The sequence below is a fragment of the Cebus imitator genome, unplaced genomic scaffold (genome assembly GCF_001604975.1).
Source record: "Cebus imitator isolate Cc_AM_T3 unplaced genomic scaffold, Cebus_imitator-1.0 Scaffold45, whole genome shotgun sequence".
NCBI classification, from domain to species: domain Eukaryota; kingdom Metazoa; phylum Chordata; class Mammalia; order Primates; family Cebidae; genus Cebus; species Cebus imitator.
In genome coordinates, this window is record NW_016107360.1 from 13320657 (window position 1) to 13339770 (window position 19114).

At 40.6% G+C, this 19114-nt stretch overlaps 1 protein-coding gene and 1 long non-coding RNA gene across 2 annotated transcripts in view; one reads left to right on the forward strand and one right to left on the reverse strand.

Annotated features, from left to right (window-relative positions):
• CPVL (carboxypeptidase vitellogenic like) overlaps nucleotides 1-19114 on the reverse strand; it is a 152726-nt gene that overhangs the window by 121610 nt on the left and 12002 nt on the right. Inside the window, exon 2 of the mRNA XM_017527074.2 lies at nucleotides 4884-5050. Coding sequence (XP_017382563.1) covers nucleotides 4884-5040 — 157 coding nt within the window. The 5' untranslated portion in view covers nucleotides 5041-5050. The remainder of the gene's footprint in view (nucleotides 1-4883; nucleotides 5051-19114) is intronic.
• Nucleotides 8876-12525, forward strand: LOC108303295. Its single transcript, XR_001824772.2, has 3 exons — nucleotides 8876-9029; nucleotides 10708-11004; nucleotides 12370-12525. It is a non-coding gene; the product is annotated as an uncharacterized LOC108303295 (long non-coding RNA).

Consider the following 19114-nt stretch of genomic DNA (forward strand, 5'->3'; position numbering starts at 1 on the left):
GGGTTCAGGCAATTCTCCTGCCTCAGCCTCCTGAGTAGCTGGGATTACAGGCACACGCCACCATGCCCAGATAATGTTTTGTATTTTTTTAGTAGAGACGGGGTTTCACCATGTTGACCAGGATGGTCTAGATCTCTTGACCTCGTGATCCACCCACCTCGGCCTCCCACAGTGCTCGGATTACAGGCTTGAGCCACCGCGCCTGGCCTAATAAATACTTTTTAATGAACGAATGTTAATGAATGAATAAACTAAATGAAAAAGCGCTGCTGACAATGCACTAGGATTAGCTTATTTCTGCAAAAACCTACTAAGGCAGACCTTGTTAAGAGATCTTGGCCGGTTGCAGCGACTCATGCCTGTAATCCTAGCACTTTAGGAGGCCAAGGCCGGAGGATGACCTGAGTTCGGGAGTTCAAGACCAGCCTGACCCACATGGAGAAACCTCATCTCTACTAAAAACACAAAATTAGCCTGGCGTAGTGGCTCATGCCTGTAATCCCAGCTACTTGGGAGTCTGAGGTAGGAGAATCACTTGAACCCAGGAGGTGGGGGTTGTGGTGAGCCGGGATTGTGCCACTGCACTCCAGCCCCAGCCTTGGCTACAAGAGTAAAACTCAGTCTCAAAAAAAAAAAAAGAGAGATCTTAAATTTAGAACTTTTCTCTAGCCTATAAAAAATGTTTTGCCTTGTTTCAAATTTTAAATTTCCACTAAATTCCAGTAAAATAATTAAAAATTTCATCAGCTAAAATGACTTTTTATATTTTCAAATGTCTGTGCATCCTTCTATTAGTTGAATGTGGAAAACAAACTCCCAAGATGTAGGAGTTTCTATGTTTCTGGCACCATGACTCACAATATCAATGTTTAGAATACTTTTAAAAAGGAAAAGCCTTTCTTTGAAGTGAGTTTACTTCCTCCTTTGTTTTTACTGCTACCAGTGTTTGTGATATTAACGCTTTCAAAAATATTGGAGTGTAACCAACAAAGGGCTTGAACCAGCTAATAAGCATGCATGTCAGATTCACAAACGCTCAAATTATCACCAGTGTGGACAGACATTACCAGATCATAAGTAACAATAAATTATGACCTACTAGTAAAATAGTCTTTAACGTGTGAACACGCAGTGTTTATAAACAAGCTAAAATGTGCCTCCTACATTCATTTTGTTTCACAGAGTAAAGATTTATTTTAGCTTCAGAGAAAGTAAACATGCAATTACAATTACATAAAACTAAGACAGCTAATTGGGGATTTAAAAAATAAAAATGTCCCTTGTCTTTTTGTGAGCTACTGTTTATCTCGAAAATGTTCCATTGCAATAATAAGACTCACATTCCTAGGGTTTTGACAGACTCGATCAACAAAAGGGATTTAGGGGAGTGAGCTGACCATCTGTCCAGTGCTTCCTGAACTTTCAGCAAAGCGGATGAATAAAATTATCCTTAATTATGTTGTCAGGGCTACATTTAAATACCCAGATGTACCAGATTTTGAATCAGCCACTTAAAATTCTGTTCAAAGAATTTGGCTGTGTAACATAACTTTAGAAAGTGATATTACACACAGATTTAGTATTTTAAATGTTGTCAATCATCACATGAAGTTCTACCCATCTTGACATAGGAGGGTGGAAGACAAAACTACCTCCCCTGGAATCTTTCTCGGCTGCTGCTAATACCCGTAACTGAGGAATGCTCACAGGCAAGAAAAACAGCAACAGGAGGGATGTCAACAGTCTCTCAAATAGATTTCTCGGTGTTCTTTTTACTTGGTTCCACCAGATGTATGATACAGATACACCATGGTCACTTTCACTTCATGCCTTTGTTTAAGCTGTTTCCCTCATTCGGTATGCACAGACCTTTTGCTGTTTACGTAAATCTTACCCAATACTCTCAAGTCCAGAGCTGGTCATATAACATAGTGGTTCATGCCATGGGCCCTGGGGTTGGCCAGTGTAGGTTTTAATTCCAGCTCTGCTACTTACTAATTTTATGGCCCTAAGCAAGATACTTGATTTCTCCAGTCCTCAGTGTTCTCGTTTATAAAACGGGAACAACGCTTATGCACTCTTTCTTAGGGTTGCTCTGAGAATTAAATGAGCAAATGGATGTAAAGTACAATGCCTGGGACAGGGTTGGTACCCAAATTTAAACCCCAGACATATTCATACATACCTATTATGTACAGGTACTATGCTAGGTACTAGGGATATAATGACTAGATGTTAGCTACTTATTTTTACTGCAGCTACTACAGTGCTAGTATTTTCTCCCTAGATTATGCCAACCAGCAGGGATAGTCCTTCTCCCAATCTGCAGTGCACTTACTTCAAAGGTAATACTTTAGTACTTCAGTATGCACTGCCTAATTCCTTAACTGTTTTCTGTGTATGCATCTGGTCACTTTAGAAGAGCACCTTAGAAGCTTCTGAAACAAACGGACCTAAATTATAGCAGGCAAATCACAGAGCAGAAAGAAGATTTGGGTCCTAAGCCCATCTCTGCTACCCAGCTCTAATGCATACGTCCTATTGGGCAACTCCGGTGAAGTATTTCAGGCTCAATTTCCTCATATGTGGATTGGTAGAATTCAGTTATAACAATTACTTAACCCATTTCATCCCTAAATCAAATGGCTTGTTTTGATTTACTATTAATGAACATAAATCTAAGCCACCAGAATCCATTTGTTAAGGAAGCTGAAATACATGCATGTGATCCACTTTGGAGGGTTTATCAATACTTAGCCTCTTCACAAGCATCTTGGTGGTAACAGCTGATACGGTGGGGCAGCTGTCTTCCCATGACTTCTCTATGCGAGGTAAAAATCAGTCCTTTTTAAAACACACTAACTACATTATTGAAGTTTTTCATCTTTCCTAAGAAAAGAGATGGTCAAATTTGAAGCCAATGTGTATTTCAAAAAAAGGCATATGAACAGCATTGACATATACCCTTAAAAATGGGTATGTCTTCATGTACAATGCAAACCAAAAAACAATGACATCCTGTTGGCTATGAGTACTTCCAATGAAGAAAATCTGCTTTATTTTAAATTTCTTTATGTAGTATTTAGATTTACTTTTGATCTTTAAAATGATCATTTGTCTAAAATTTCCCGTTATTCTTCATTCCCATCAAATCTGCCAACCTGCCAGCTTCACAGGCACCACCTCTGCCTTCCCACCTGTGACAAGGGGCAACCTTGGGGCTCCTGTGTGCCAGATCCCTGTCTCTCACCTCCTTCAACACAGTCTCCAACAATGTTTCCCCAAACCAAACCAGCTCCCTGCTCATCATTTCCGTCAGCAAACAAACATTCTCTCCTATTCTGTTAAAGACTCTTCCTGGAGCCCAGTGCTCCCTTCAACCACCACCCATTTCTCTGCTGCTCTTCTCAAACAGCTCCTCAGAATAGCTACCTGTCTACTATTTTATAGCTCAGAGGAACCCACTGAAGTCCAGAAAGTTGAAGTCATTTGCCTGCACAGTAATTTAGCACAAAGAACCACGAAGAACAGATACAGGGCCGGGTGTGGTGGCTAATGCCTATAATCCCAGCACTTTTGGAGGCTGAGGCAGGCAGATGACTTGAGGTCAGGAGTTCAAGACCAGCTTGGCCAACAAGGCGAAACACCATCTCTACTAAAAATATAAAAATTAGCCTGGCATGGTGGTGCACGCCTGTAGTTCCAGCTACTCAGGAGGCTGAGGCAGAAGAATCACTTGAACCCAGGAGGTGGAGGTTGCAGTGGGCCAAGATTGTGCCAGTGCACTCTAACCTGGGTGACAGAGCAAGACTCTGTCAAAAAAAAAAAAAAAGGAGCAGATGCAGGTCATAAATTTTAGTCTCTGATAACACTAACTGGTATCTTTTTTCCTTTTAGTAATAACAGTAGAAAAACCCACAATCTCTAAATAAAACCATTTGCAAACACTCATACTTGGAGAACAATTTATAGGGTACAAAGAATTTTCATGTGCCTTGTCTCATTGGATTTTCACAACATCTCTGCAAGTTGGGTAAGTTGTTAAATCCCCATCTTATCTTAATGAGAAAACTAAAGCCTAGACATGCTGGCTGAAGGGCACAGCAGAGAGGCTGTCTTTATATAAAGCCTACACAGCAGCTGTTATCTGCGTGAACTCTGGCAAGTAGCTCAACCTCTTTCTGCTTTGGTTTCACATGTGTAAAATGTGCACCTCCCCGGGAAGTTGAGATGTTTAAATAAGTTCATGCAGAAAGTTTGGAACCAGTGATTGACTCATAGTAAGTTTCAAGGATAGTATTAGCATTAAGTGTCCACTGGGGACAAGCACTGGAGTAGTCTTATAAATGAAATGCTGCAACTCAACCATGCAGGTAATTCAGCCCTGGCTCATTCTAATTTTAGCTAAAAACTCAGATAACATATGACATCAAGTCAGTAATATTTGAAATAGGCCGGGAGCAGTGGCTCACGCCTATAATCCCAGCACTTTGGAAGGCCGAGGCGGGCAGATCACTAAAGGTCAGGAGTTCAAAACCAGCCTGACCAACATGGTGAAACCCCATCTCTACTTAAAATACAAAAATTAGCCAGTCCTGGTGGTGGGCCCCTGTAATCCCAGCTACTCGGGAGGCAGGATAATTGCTTGAGCCCGGGAAACGGAGACTGCAGTGAGCCGAGATCACGCCACTGCACTCCAGCCTGGGTGAGAGAGCAAAACTCTCAAAAAAAAAAAAAAAAAAAAAAAAAAAAATTACATATTTTTGAAACAAAATGACTCAGTAAAAATACTAAAATCTATTTTGCATTCTATGGATTACCTGTTTTAAGAAAAACTGTTGAATTCATAGCAGTGGTTTTCTCATTTAATTAAACTTCCTTACCTTTCTTGATACTCCCAGCTTCAATGTAAGGGGTAAGAAATAATGGCTGTCCTCCATCTCCCTTAGGTGGCATGGGAACACTTCTGTATAGGGAGCCCAGCAGTCCATCACAGGAGCCAGGCGTCAACAGAACCAGCAAAACAATCACCTTCCACATGGCAGCAGGTCTAGGATAAAAAGAGCATTCCACAAATGAATCAAAAGAGTAAAATTTACTCAAAAGAGTAAACATTTACCTGGCCCTTTTACATGCAAGAAATTCATTTATTCACTTAAAAAATTACTGTGTGTAAAGACCCCTTGCAAGCACCTTGGATAGCACCACAAATAAGCACACTCAATCCCTGCACACCCTTACATTCACAGGTTAATGGGAGATTCTTCAAGGATTTACAATGTCAGTAATTTTTAAACTACCATTTTTTTTTTTTTTAAACAGAGTCTTGCTTGTTGCCCAAGCTAGAATGCAGTAGCACAATCACGGCTCACTGCAGCCTTGGCCTCCTGGGCTCAAGCAATCCTTCCACCTCAGCCTCCCACGGTACTGGGATTATAGGTGTGAATCACTCACATTTTTAAAGATTCAGTATGGAAAGCAAATTCAATGGAGGGTCAGATAAAGCCTCAGGACCACAAGAACATAAATGGGTGGGAGAAACCATTATGTCACCACGGAAGGGCAGAGGGATCACAACACATTTCAGGCTAAGAGATCATTGAGAGACCTTACCAAAGTCAGATGTGGATACAAGGTGAATGTTTCTCAGAGAGGTGGGAGAAATGGGAAAGGCATCACAGGTGGGCGCAAAGAGCTTAAGCAAAGGTGAGACCTCAGGCATGCATGCATACTTTGCCGGGAAACTTCAAAGAAGCAACGCATTTCTGGTTATGTCCTCTATCTCTTCTAACTCCCAGTTTGTATCAAAGAACAACAGCAACAGCAGCAACAAACTGAAAGGAAGGGTCCTACAACTCTCCTTGGGACTCTCCCCTTATTGCTAGCTGATAAGTAAATTCAAGACATTAGGCCCCAAACTATTAGCACAAAGCCTTCCAAAGATCTTCAAATCTGGTGTTTGCTTAGAATATTCATCTGGATTCATCTGGCATGATAATGACAGTATAAAATTGTATAATGACTTACATATACATCAATATGTGAGTGATATTTATAGTGGGCTTTCCCATGTATTTGTAGCTGATTTAAATCTCCTGATTTCACCAGTGTTAAAGAAAAAAATGACTGAATGTTATTTGTAAAAGCGTGGAGACCAAGACTTTATCAGGATAAAGACAGGCATAGGGACCTTGCAGTCAACAGGATCTTGCAGCAAGGAAGAGAGATTGGGCTCAACTCCAAACCCAGCATGGGCCAGCAGGAATTTATAGCCAAAGAGCACTGTGGGGGTCATTGGATGAAAAATTACTCAAAGGAAGCACTGGGGTAAGGCGGATCTGGCTAAATTGACCTAACAGGATTCGTGCTGAAGACAGGCCAGGGTGATCAGACAGGATGAGAAACCTGGTCAGACACTGAGGCAATCAGATGTTGGTCTTGGTGGTTCTTCATAAAACAACTGAGCAGTGTCCTTTGCTAAAACCGAGCATTACAAGGAAGTACACAAATGGGCATAGTAGAAGATTCAGAAGCCTAACTAAAATTTGGCCAAGGAGAAACTCCTTGATACTAGGAAAGTGAGGATTATTGTCAACAAGTTCAGATAAGGAAAATTTGAATCGATAGAGTGTCTTCATGCAAGGACATGAAAGCAGAGAAACCAGGACTTGACCGCAGTCAAGACCAGGACTAGGGAGAAGCAAGGGAGGTGCAGATGCAGGGCCAGCTTCACCTAAAATGCTGACCATTTTTACCATCGTTAACTTTTCTCAGTATGACACAGTTGTTTAACTACTACATTAAAATACTATTGATGTTGAGTTGTTTTTTTTTTTTTTTGACAGTAAGTTTTACATCTGGGGCAGTGCCTCTCTTGTCTCACCCTAATCCTGGCCTTGCTAAGCAGGAAATTAGAACAGCACACCAGGGCCATTATATGACTCTGCACTTCTGCTATTTAAGCATGAAAAATTACTCACGTTCTTAGCTGTAAATTCCAAATAAAATACATGAAATGAGTTAGTATTCCACACACTCACATTTCTGGATGAAAAAAGAGATACACAATTATGCAAATACAATGCCTGCTTTTGTTCAGTGCTTTAAAATGCCAAGCCATTAGAACATCTTAAAAATACGTAATGTGTAAAAATATTTTAACCACATGCTTATTACAACCCAATTTGGCATAACATAAAAATATTGGTTGTAGCAAATTTTTAAAGCTTTTTAGGCACATTTCCCCAATAAGATAAAGGTTTATAATTATAATGTGATTGAATATATAACCCTTGTCACGTCTCTCAGTTAACTTAATAGAATTCCCCACACTTAATGTAAATAAGGCCAACCAAATCCAGTATGGACCTGAAACATGCTTTTGCCTGTTATTGACTATAATAAAGAACAAAATGAATTTAGGAACTGAAATTAGGTTCCCAAGGAGCTCCAGGGTAATGACCTCTCTGGCTCTGTTAAAACATTTTTTAAAATTATGTGAACTTGTTTACACTGATGCTTTTATAGCAGAGCTACTTTCAAGGGATGCCTGCAATAAACAATCTTACTCTCTAACTGGTTCAGAAAAAACAATAATATATATACGCATGCACTATTTAAAAAAATAATGGAAGCAGCTCTTCGAATAAGAGGTTTTTTTTCCTGGAGACAGAAACCTATGAATCATGCCATCCAATTTCTCCATCTTCCTGCTGCCAATCCCTAGCCCCCTTTAATGGAAGCCATTAATATTTAAATAACCAGGGTAGTTACAGCACTTCCCTTGTAAGCAGATGTTGTCTCAAAGATATTAAACAAAGAGGTAAAACTGGTCCTGTTTTAATTAATATAAATCTAATACATGAAAGTAAGAATTGGGTCAACTTAGATCTCATTAACATTTAATCAAATCACTATTTGAGTCACGGTTTCCCACGCAGGTGAATTAAAGCACCGACGTATTTCATTTCACAGTTTTCATTCAAAAGCCAGAATTCCTGAACTGTGCTTGCTGCTGTTATCTCTCCTTAAGAGAGTGAAAGCTAGTATCATAAATGGAGAAGTGGGTTTTGTGTTTTTTTTAACACCCTCTCATATGTTTTTGCCTATCCTAAGTTAGCATGAATCTTTTTGTTTATTGAACATATATTGAGCAATTTCTAAACCAACAAACCTTGTATTAGAGGATATCTCCCACAGAAACTTAAAAAAGAAAACTGTTAACCCGACACTTTGTCACACCTACTTGAATTAATATCGAAACAGTGGTGCTATTTCTGGTTCAAACATATCATATTGAAGAATTCAAATAAAATGTTCCTCTTAATAAATGTTTAGAAACAGAACAAAATCTAGGTAAACACAAAGCAATATTGATAGAATCAAAGAATCTAAAGGTCAAAAGTCTGTAATTTGCTAAAATTGTCTTACTAAACCTTAAATATTAAAGTTGGAAATCATGTGTCCAACGTATAATTGACATAGAACAAAGCTATTTATCCACAGTGCTCTTTAGAATTAAAACTGTCAAAAAATAAAATTTCCAACAGTAAGACATCAGATAAGTTACTATACACCAAAAAGATAAAATTATTTTATATATATATATATATATATATAGCAATTAAAATGATTCTATTAAGAATGTTTTGAAAAATATGATAAAATGTTCTTAGGTAAAGAAAACCAGGATATTAGATTGGATATATAGCATTTTTTCCTTATTTAATACTTCTTAATCTCTAAATTTTCTATAAAAATCTTATACTTAGAAATAATTTAGGGCTTTGTTTTAAAAAGCAAAGTGAAACAACTGCTAGACATGGCAAAAAAAAAAAGTGCTTATTTCTTATTACTACCTGGTTATGACCTCTTCTGTTTCCTAGGAATAAGGTTCTATTTGTACTTCTAGAATAGCTTCTTCTTTCTGTAACATTCTGTTAAGATGTGTCCAGATCTCCTAAAGCCACAGAATCCCAGAGACTCAAAGTAAACTTTCTCTTTGGCAAATCAGAAGGCTCCGCATAAATGTAAGATGCTATAATGTATCTGTATTTCATTCTTCCTGGCCTATAGTTGATAATGAGAGTGCATATAGTTTGTACTAAGCAAATATTATTGAATTGATGAATCTAATGAACCATGATATTTTAGACCTACAAGATATTAAATGTTCATGTGGTCCAATTCCTTCATCTTCAGGCTAGAAAATTTTAACCAGGAAGTAACTGACTTGATCAAGATGGCAAGGCCAAGACTCAAAGCCAGAATTCACTTATGGCTCTAAATCTCATCTGCTTTCTGTTAAAACATGTGCTCTGAATGAAGAGACCCCTGCAAACAGGCTTTGTGTAACATGGCTATTTATTCACCCGGGCACGGTCCGGCCAAGTCTGAAAAGAGAGTCAGTTGCAGGCAGTGGGATAGGAGTTGGTTTTATAGGTTTGGGATAGGCAGTGGAAAGTTACAGAAGCTACAGTTTAGGGTAGTTTTTCCAAGCTGGGAGGGGGTTGTAGGGTCTGGAGTCACGAGGTTGACCAAGGTCAGTTACAAAGTCCAATTGTCTTATCAGTTGAGGTGCGAATAAGGTGCGATAGAACAAAGTCTCAATTTAATTAGGCACCACAGGGAATGATCATTCTTCCCCTTTTTGTGGTCTTCCAGTTACTTCAGGCTTTCCAGTTCCAGGAACTCATCTAGAGTGTCTGTGCAGGTCACAGAGGTTACCATGGTGCCCACAGCACAGTCAGCCTAAAACATCTTTACACACTTTCCATAATTCCTTTTTTTTTTTTTTTTTTTGGAGATAGTCTAGCTCTGTCGCCTAGGCTGACGTGCAGTGGTGTGATCTGAGCTCACTGCAACCTCTGCCTCCTGGGTTCAAGTGATTCTCTTGCCTCCACCCCTGAGTAGCTGGGATTACATGCACCCATCACCACACCCAGCTATTTTTTGTATTTTTAGTAGACACTGGGTTTCACCGCATTAGCCAGGCTTGTCTCAAACTCCTGACCTCAGGTGATCCTCCCACCTAGGCCTCCAAAAGTGCTGGGATTACAGGCATGAACCAACATGCCTGGCCCGCTCTCCTACCTTTGTTCTAGATATATTCAAATATTCTGACTCATACTGTCTCAATAGATAGTAACAGCCTGTAATAGTCCCAAATCCCTTTCATAGATTGCTAGAGGATGCCATAAGACAAATGAATAAACAGAAACATTGATAAGTAAATCTGTCTGGAGAAGTTTGGTTTTTAGAAACAGCTCTGTAATAATCCAGGTCCTGCCATGACTCATCAGGGGACTTTGTGTAAGATGGCAACTTCTCTGGGTCCCACTTGATATGCTAAAGCCAGAACAAGAGAGCTGATGGTTGAATTTTCAGAAATGTCGAGTCAGTTGTTCAACAGATCCACTGTTAAACTGTTATAACTTACTGAAGAAATTACATTTTAAAACATATGTTCAAAGCTCTCAAAACTCACTTCCTGATGATTTTTCTACATTTTACTATTATCTGTGATCTAGAGTTATGTTTTTTGTATCTGTCTGGTAGACAAATTATACATATGATGGTTTACTTCTGGGCATCTTTTTCCTACTACATGTTAAGTAATCTTGTTGGTAGCTTGAAATTAACTGTGGTAGGAGTGTTTACACCACAGTAACCAGCTAACACCACAAATCAGGGCTTTTCTCCCCCCAGAGATCCAATGTTAAACATTTACCTGCACACATTGGCCTCAGCTTCATTATTGTTAAAATGAGCTAGATGCTATTTTCCAGCAGCTCACACTCCAATTCCAATCGACCTGACCAGCAGAAGAGACAAAAAGGGAAAATCCTGGCCGGGTCTCCCCTATATGATCTACCAGTAACATCATCAGGTTTGCAAGACCTCAAGAAAATAAACCTGAAAATACCTCTGGAGGTGTGTGTCTTGCCAATGAAAACAGAATCAGAAACAAAACCTGCACAATCAGGACAAAGAAACAAAGAACAGGTATTTAAACCATGCTTATGTTCTCCCCTTCACTCCTTTCCATGTCCCCACTTTACACTATCAATTACTTCAATCAAAGGAAATGTATCTTTCATATAATAACCATGTAGCTGCAATTAAGTTATTGCCAGGAGCACTGGCTCATGCCTGTAATCCCGACACTTTGGGAGGCTGAGGTGGGAGGATCACTTGAGCCCAGAAGTTTATTTATTTAAGGGACAAAGTCTTACTATGTTGACATCCTGGACAACACTACTGAAGTACTCTTTTTCCAGGGAGGACACACTCGTGACACGCAGGTCAAGGGCAACCTTTTGCTGAAGCGGCACTGAGGTGCACCTGTCTCCTTTTCACAGGCCCCTCTCTGGCATCAGACAGTGGTGTCTAATCTCTCTCATCAATTAGTCATCCTTATCTCTGCCACCATAGCCTTGGATGTGCAGGAAAAGGAAACTAGAGGTACGTGGCAGGGAGAGAATGAGAAATCAGGAACAGGAGAAAATAATATAATCTTGACACCATAGTCTGGAGCTTTACCTTGAAATCCCACTCCAACCAGAAGGGAAATTTAAGTGGGCATGTGGTGGCAAGTAAAATGTAGACATTATCCCCAAATGTTTTCAACAGTTTTGAAACAGAAGGGTCATGCCTGTGATTAAAGCCACCATTGTGCTCATGAGATTAGTTAATAGCTACCAAATACTGAACGCTTACTATGTAAAACAAACTATGCTGATTCTTTATGTTTTTATTTCTAACCAGGTAGGTAAGGGTTAGAAATAACCTTACCTTGTCATCTTATTTTATACATGAAATACTGATCCTCAGAGAATTTAAGTGATTTGCCCAGATTCACAGTTAATAAGTGGTAAAGCAAGGAACAGAGGTGTGAGGGCTAAGAACATGATACCCCAAAATAACAGCACCTTGGCATAGTATTTTAAACTGCAGGAAATTGAGAGAACAGCAGAAGCAGGAAGGCTGCTCTCTGACCTTTTCCCACCTTTTTCTCCCGAGAGCTGGCCATGAAAGAATTCTCTGACCTACTTCCCCTGAAAGTAGGTCATAAGACCCTCATTCCAGAAGGGTCCTGCCCTATACCCAGAGGGAAGGAACGTCAGGCTGAGGCTGAAAAGAATCTGATCCACCAGGCCTTGATGAGTTCCCTGGTTCATTACCATTAGATCACACCCTTTGTCCTCCAATCACACCTCTGCACAATGTCCCTAAAGACACACAGTTTTACCTGGGTCTGTGGGGCTTTGAATTCTGAAGGATTCTGTGTCACTGGAAACTTAAATACAACTTTTATACTTCTCTCATTTAATCTGTTTTGTTTTTTTTTTTTCTTTTTATTTGTTACAGGGGTCTCAGCTGTGAACCTTATGATGGATGAGAAAAAGATTCTTTTTTTCCCCTTACAGTTTCTGGCAGGCAACATGGAGTGGCTGAGATTCCCCACTAGTTCCAGAACCTGCAGATGAGATCCTGGGACAACTAATAAAACACAACAAAAGTTAAGATTTTTTTTTTTTTTTGCTTTTTTTTTTTTTTTGTTTTCTTACCAAAATCAGCCCTCTCAGAGCTCTTCTTCTAGGTGGGAATTTCCTTTCCAAATTCAGATTGGCACAAGAAAATCATTTGTTTAAATTGTGACTCGTATATAAATCTGATTTGGGGGGACCCATTACTTATTGATCCTTTCCCTCCCAGGGACAGCTAACTGTTTCCTGTTTCTCTCCTTTTTTTTCCTGAGAGCTTTGCTTCATGACTGGTGACAAAACTCTCTCTAAGCCAGGCGTGATGGCTCACACCTGTAATCCCAGCACTTTGGGAGGCCCAGGCAGGCAGATCACTTGAGGTCAAGGGTTCAAGACCAGCCTGGCCACCATGGTGAAACCCCTTCTGTACTAAAAATACAAAAATTAGCCAGGCCTGGTGGTGCACACCTGTAATCCCAGCTACTCATGAGGTTGAGGCATGAGAATCACTTGAACCCAGCAGGCCGAGGTTGCAAGAGCTGAGATTGTACCACTGCACTCCAGCCTGGGTGACAGATACTGTGTCTCAAAAAAAAAAAAAAGTAATCAATAAAAATAATTTTTAAAACAAACAAAAAAAAAACTTTCTCTGGTCTCTGCCAGATGGGGTGCAAGTGTTTCAGCTAACAATGAGTGGCAAACACATCTCTGGGTAGATGATCTGAGATGAGAGGGAGCCAGCCTTAAGGAAACAGTGCAAAGGCCCTGAAGTACAGGCAGGTGCTTACTGTGGTTTGTGGGCACCGTCAATTGGGGAGTGGGTGGTACACAGTGAGGCTGGGGAGATGGATATGGCCCAGCGTGGAGAGACTTATCTTCCTTCATCGGTGTTAGCATTTTACTTTAATGATAATGAGAGACCATCAGAGGGTTTTGCGTAAGGCAGGAATAGCAACTGTTTTACTCTGTGACATGATTGCTGTCATTGCTATCTAACAAGTAGACCTAAGGAGAATCAGGATGGAACCAGGATACCTAATACGATGCCGAGATTATAATCCAGGAGAGATGACAAAGGCTGGGGTCAAGGAGTAGCAGGGGAGGTAATGAGAAAGGGTCAGCTACACTTTGAAGGCAGATCTAAGAGTATTTGCTCATAGACCAGATAAAATGGCCGAGGGAAAGCAAAGCAGTACAAAGGCATCACTCTGGGCAGAAAACAGGTGCCTGCATGGATTGTTATGCGCGCACTTGAAGAGATTTTGAAGTCCTAACTCCAAGCACCTCAGAATACGACCTTATTTGAAAATAGGGTCTTTGCAGACGTAGTAAGGTTGATGCAAAAGTATTTGCAGTTTTTGCCATTACTTTTAATTAAAAGTAATTTTGCACCAACCTATTAATTAGCTACAATGAGATTATACTGGAGCTAGAGTAGGGCAGGGCTTTCATCCAGCATAACACAAGTCCTTATAATAAGAGGAGGGAACTATAGAGGAGAATACCATGTGACAACAGAGGCAGACACTAAGTGACACATCTACAAGCCAAGGAGTGCCAGGCAAACATCAACAGCTAGAAGAGGCAGGGAAGATCCTAGCCTACAAGTTTCGGAGGGAGCACGGCCCTCATGACACATTAATGTTAGACTCTAGCATTCAGAACTGTAAGACAATAAATTTCTGTTTCAAGTCATCCAAATGGTGGTATTTTGTTACAGCATCCCTAGGAAACTAATACATGAATAGTGGGGTCATTATTGGAGATTGGGAAGACTATGGAAGGAGCTGGGATGGAGGGCGTGAAGGCACAAAACCCCAAGAGATCTACTTTAAGCTGCTGGGTAGGCGTCCAGGTGAAAATTCTGACTGGCCGACACTAAACTGGAAAAGGGAAGCAAAATTGATTTCTTACATTAAATATGTCTGGTATCATTGCAAGCCAGGATTTCCCACGGGGTCCTTTATGGAATACCAATTCCGTAACATATTAACAGATGTTATAAGGAAAAACATTTGGGAATGTCTAGGCTAAATACAATTAAATGGGCTCCCTTGTTAAATAGTGTCACAGTCAAGAAAACCTGTGCTGTCTGTCATTGGCACTATGTTTTCTTGACTGTGACACTATTCTCAGACAAGCTCTAAGACCAGAGCTTTATGTAAGACATATTCATATGAGCAAACTCAGTTCCTGGTTAAATTTCTCATGCCCCCTCAGCTGTTAAGTAGCAAAGCTGGAATTTGAAGCCTCATCTAAGGGATGCCCAAGTCCAGGTACTTACCATTAACTGCTATATAAATGACAGAATGTAACAAAATCTGCCTCAGTGTAACTGTTGATAAAAGTAGAATCTGAATAAACTTGATTGTTTTGTCTTACCATTTGCAGGATTACTGAAATTGCAAGTGATTTAAAGGTATGTTTATTTATAAAGAAGTAAAAAATTACAGGCCCACAGATTGTTTCATAATGGATTTGTAGTTTACTTCTTTCCATTTCGAAAATTACTTTTGTGGGGGGCGGGGTGTGGGATAAGTGAAGCTCTCTACTCTTTAGGGCATTAAAATCTCATGGCAAAGTCAATGTCTTCAACTAGGAAATTTTTGTTAGCTTTGCTCAAGTCAGTGTGGCCCTTTTCTTCTTAGAATTGCCTATATTTGATTGCCTACTCTAATTAAAATGTTCCAATAAAAACATTAGGATACACAGTGTGGCAAACACAAGGATAAGATTGAGAACAATGAATGAGAGCATTTTATATGGGGATAATTCTAGTAAATTCGGCAATGTCATCAGTTTAACCACCACTCCCTGACGTGACAAGAAACCTCCCTGCTTCTAAGAGAGAGACTACTATTTGCAGCAGTAACCTCTATAGCGCTTGCTTCCACTCTTCTGGTACATTTCTCAGCAACCTTCCATATATTGTCTCATTCGAGCTTCACCTCCACTCTTTTTTTGAGACAGGGCCTCACTCTGTCTCCCAGGTGGGGGTGCAGTGGCACAATTTTGGCTCACTGCAATTTCTGCATCCTAGGCCTAAGTGATTCTCTCACCTCATCCTCCAAAGAAGCTGGGACCACCAATGCATGCCATCACACCCAGCTAAGTTTTATACTTGTTGTAGAGATGAGATTTCACCATATTGGCCAGGCTGATCTTGAGCTCCTGGGCTCAAGCAATTCGCCTTCCTCAGCCTCCCAAAGTGCTGGGATTACAGGCATGAGCCACTGCACCTCAGCCTACCTCCACTCTTAAAAGGAGTTAGTGTAGCACTTCAGTAGAGGCCCATGCTGACTGGGCCACTTTGCAAGCAGTAACACTCCAGGCAGCTGAGCTGGAACAGACTCCAAGTAAACTGAACCATCAGCTCATTCACTGAATATATCCTTAGCTCATACAATGAATAAAACAGACAGCATCTGCCTTCATGAACTGACAGAGACAGGCAAGAGCTTTTAAGAAAATCAAAGCCGGATAAACCAAATAGAGAGGAAGGGGTCAAGCAGTGGCACTATTTGAGATAGGTGGTCAGGGAAGGCCCCCCTGAGTAGGTGACATCTGAGCAGATCCGAGGGCATCAGACAGTGTCTAGGAAAAAGAGTTCCTGGCAGAACAGTGACTGTAAAGGCCATTAACAGGAGACAACGCAGATGGAAGCCAGCATGGCTGGGGGCCAGTGAGCGATGGTCAGAGTGGTTTGAAGGGGGATTAGGTACAGGCTGGTGGTGGGTATTGAAAGCCAACCTGTGTTTTAGGGCCTTGCTTTGTCTCAGCTCTGGGTACCTCTCTGCACCCTGCGTGGACCTGAGGACTGCTGAGCAAGTCGGCTCAACTTGGGTATCAGTCATAGGAAGCCCATTTGCCCAAAAGGAAAAGCACCGTTCTAGCTCAGCCTCCCTTGTTAATCAAGCTGATGTTTTGCTGTCCCCCTGCCTTGCTCTTCTGTCATTTCTCAATTTCTTCAGAACTCAAGGAGACCAAGTGCTGTGTTTTTGGCTCCCTCAGAGACTTTAAGAACAGAATTTAGGTTTTATTCTAGTGTAACCCCTACACTCCACTATCTCTATATTCTTGCAAACATTTAATCACATATACAACTGAAGAAAGGCATGATTAACAGTATCAGCTTCATTAGTCATATCCAGAACTTAAAGCCCCACACAGTCTGGCTTGCTCACACCAACCCTGAAAAGAGAGTGGAGCATGAGAAATCATCTCTCAAACCAAACCAGCCAAAATGTCTTCATACAGCTTATCCAAAGGCAAGGAAGTGCATTCCTCATTAGGTATTTAAAAATCCATTGTCTTTAGCATCCAAGGTGGAGGCAACAGAAAAAGTCCACCAACCAGTTAATCTGCTTCAGAAACCACTGAACACCCTCTATTATTGCTCTGTCAGCAGTTTCTGAAAGCAAAAAAGACGGTTTTCATTTTCTTAATGCATTCTGACTTCTGTGCATATCATCGTGCTAAAATCATTAATAATCTCCATATTTCTAAATTCAAAAGAAAAAAATTGTCTTCATCTTTATTGACCTTTCTGACATGCTGACATTGCCCCTTTGGTAAATTTATTGATGCCTCCTTGTCTTCTGTCATTTGTGTTTTCATGGATCTTCTAGAATTCTTCTAGGATTCTATCCTTGGTTCACAGCTTATCACACTTCCACACACTAAAGAGTAGTCTCGTCACTTTAACCAGTGCTTTCTGTGGACACCACTCAAAATGAGAATGCCCCTCAAGCTTCTCCCTCATCTATCCAACTGCCTGCCTAACAGTTTTACCAGACACCCCATGGGTATATGAAACTCAACATGTCAAAATGCTATTTAATTCTTCTGCTGAGACATGGTGAATTGGACACATTTGTTTATTTCTGTCCCCTCATGAAACCTCTCTAAAATGAGAAAAGACTTTTAAGTTATAAATGCCAACACCCAAGAAAATAGAGACAACAGTGAATGGGGCAGATCAAGGAGAGAGTGGAACATGAGAAATGATTTCTCAAACCAAACCAGCCACAATGTCTTCACACAGCTAATCCAAAGGCAAGGAAGTCACTGCATTCCCTTATTAGGTATTTCAAAATCCATTGCATATAGTATCCAAGGTAGAGACAAAGAAAAAGCCACCGACTGGTTCACCTGCTTCATAAACCACTGAAGGCCCTCTATTATTGCTGTCAGCAGTTTCTGAAAGCAAAAACATGCTTAGATGGAAAGTGAACTGATAGTTTGCAGAGAACAAAAGCAGAATGTAACTGAGAAATAAGCTAATTCAACACCACACAACTACAGAAAGTGTCAAAATGCTAAGTACTGGATACTGTAGAAGGCAAAAGTGAAATATGGGGCCGAAAATGGAGGAACTGGAGTGAGTCTGTAATAGCATTTAGAGCCTCAAGTGTCCCCCACCTCCACCGCCAATCTAAGAAAGGAAGTGTGAGACTTATTCTGTAGAAACTTCATTATTTGGACATTTTCAGCAGGGATGCTCTAAACTTGGGAATATAAGAAAAAGTGAAGGCCGGGCACGGTGGCTCATGCCTGTAATCCCAGCACTTTGGGAGGCCGAGGCGGGTGGATCACGGGTCAAGAGATCAAGACCATCCTGGTCAACAAGGTGAAACCCCGTCTCTACTAAAAAACTACAAAAAATTAGCTGGGCATGGTGGCGCGTGCCTGTAATCCCAGCTACTCAGGAGGCTGAGGCAGGAGAATTGCCTGAACCCAGGAGGCGGAGGTTGTGGTGAGCCGAGATCGCTCCATTGCACTCCAGCCTGGGTAACAAGAGCGAAACTCCGTCTCAAAAAAAAAGAAAAAGTGAAAGTTGGGTGAGTGATACCCTACTGAAAACTCAGTCCACACACTGACAGACCCCAGCCCCTTAAACACTTAGCAGTAAGAATGTTAGCACTAAGGGATCTATGACTTCATTGTTCAGCCTCTGCAGGAAACTGAAGGATTCTTCTCTGAAACAACTGCATTCTCTTAGAGAAACAGCCTACACATACTGACAGGTAGGATCCTCTAACAAAGCGTGTTGGATCCGCCAATCAACTGCAGGGAGCCAGTTAACTGCTAAGAAATCCCTTCAACACAACGCAGTGTCCAACCAGCAATTTAGTTTCTCACACTTAATATGTAAATAGCTATCAAGGAACCAATGGACACTTGAGGAAAGCCTCCAACTTGGTAGAAAATGCAAAATAAACTGCACGAAAATAAAAGCTCACAAGAAATAGCAATGTATGAAGCAGAATAACTCTCTGAAAAACAAAATGTCTTTAAGAAGATAAGATATTGCATTCATTAAACAACAGAATAAAAAACAAGAACATGCTTCTGAAAATTAAAAATAGAAATTTTAAGATTTGATAAAAGGACAGTGCAATGAAGTCATAGAAATATGACAGAAAATATAATTGGAAAATAATAGAACTTTTAAAAATAGGAAGAAAAAGGCCGGGCGCGGTGGCTCAAGCCTGTAATCCCAGCACTTTGGGAGGCCGAGGCGGGTGGATAACAAGGTCAAGAGATCGAGACCATCCTGGTCAACAAGGTGAAACCTTGTCTCTACTAAAAATACAAAAATTAGCTGGTCATGATGGTGCGTGCCTGTA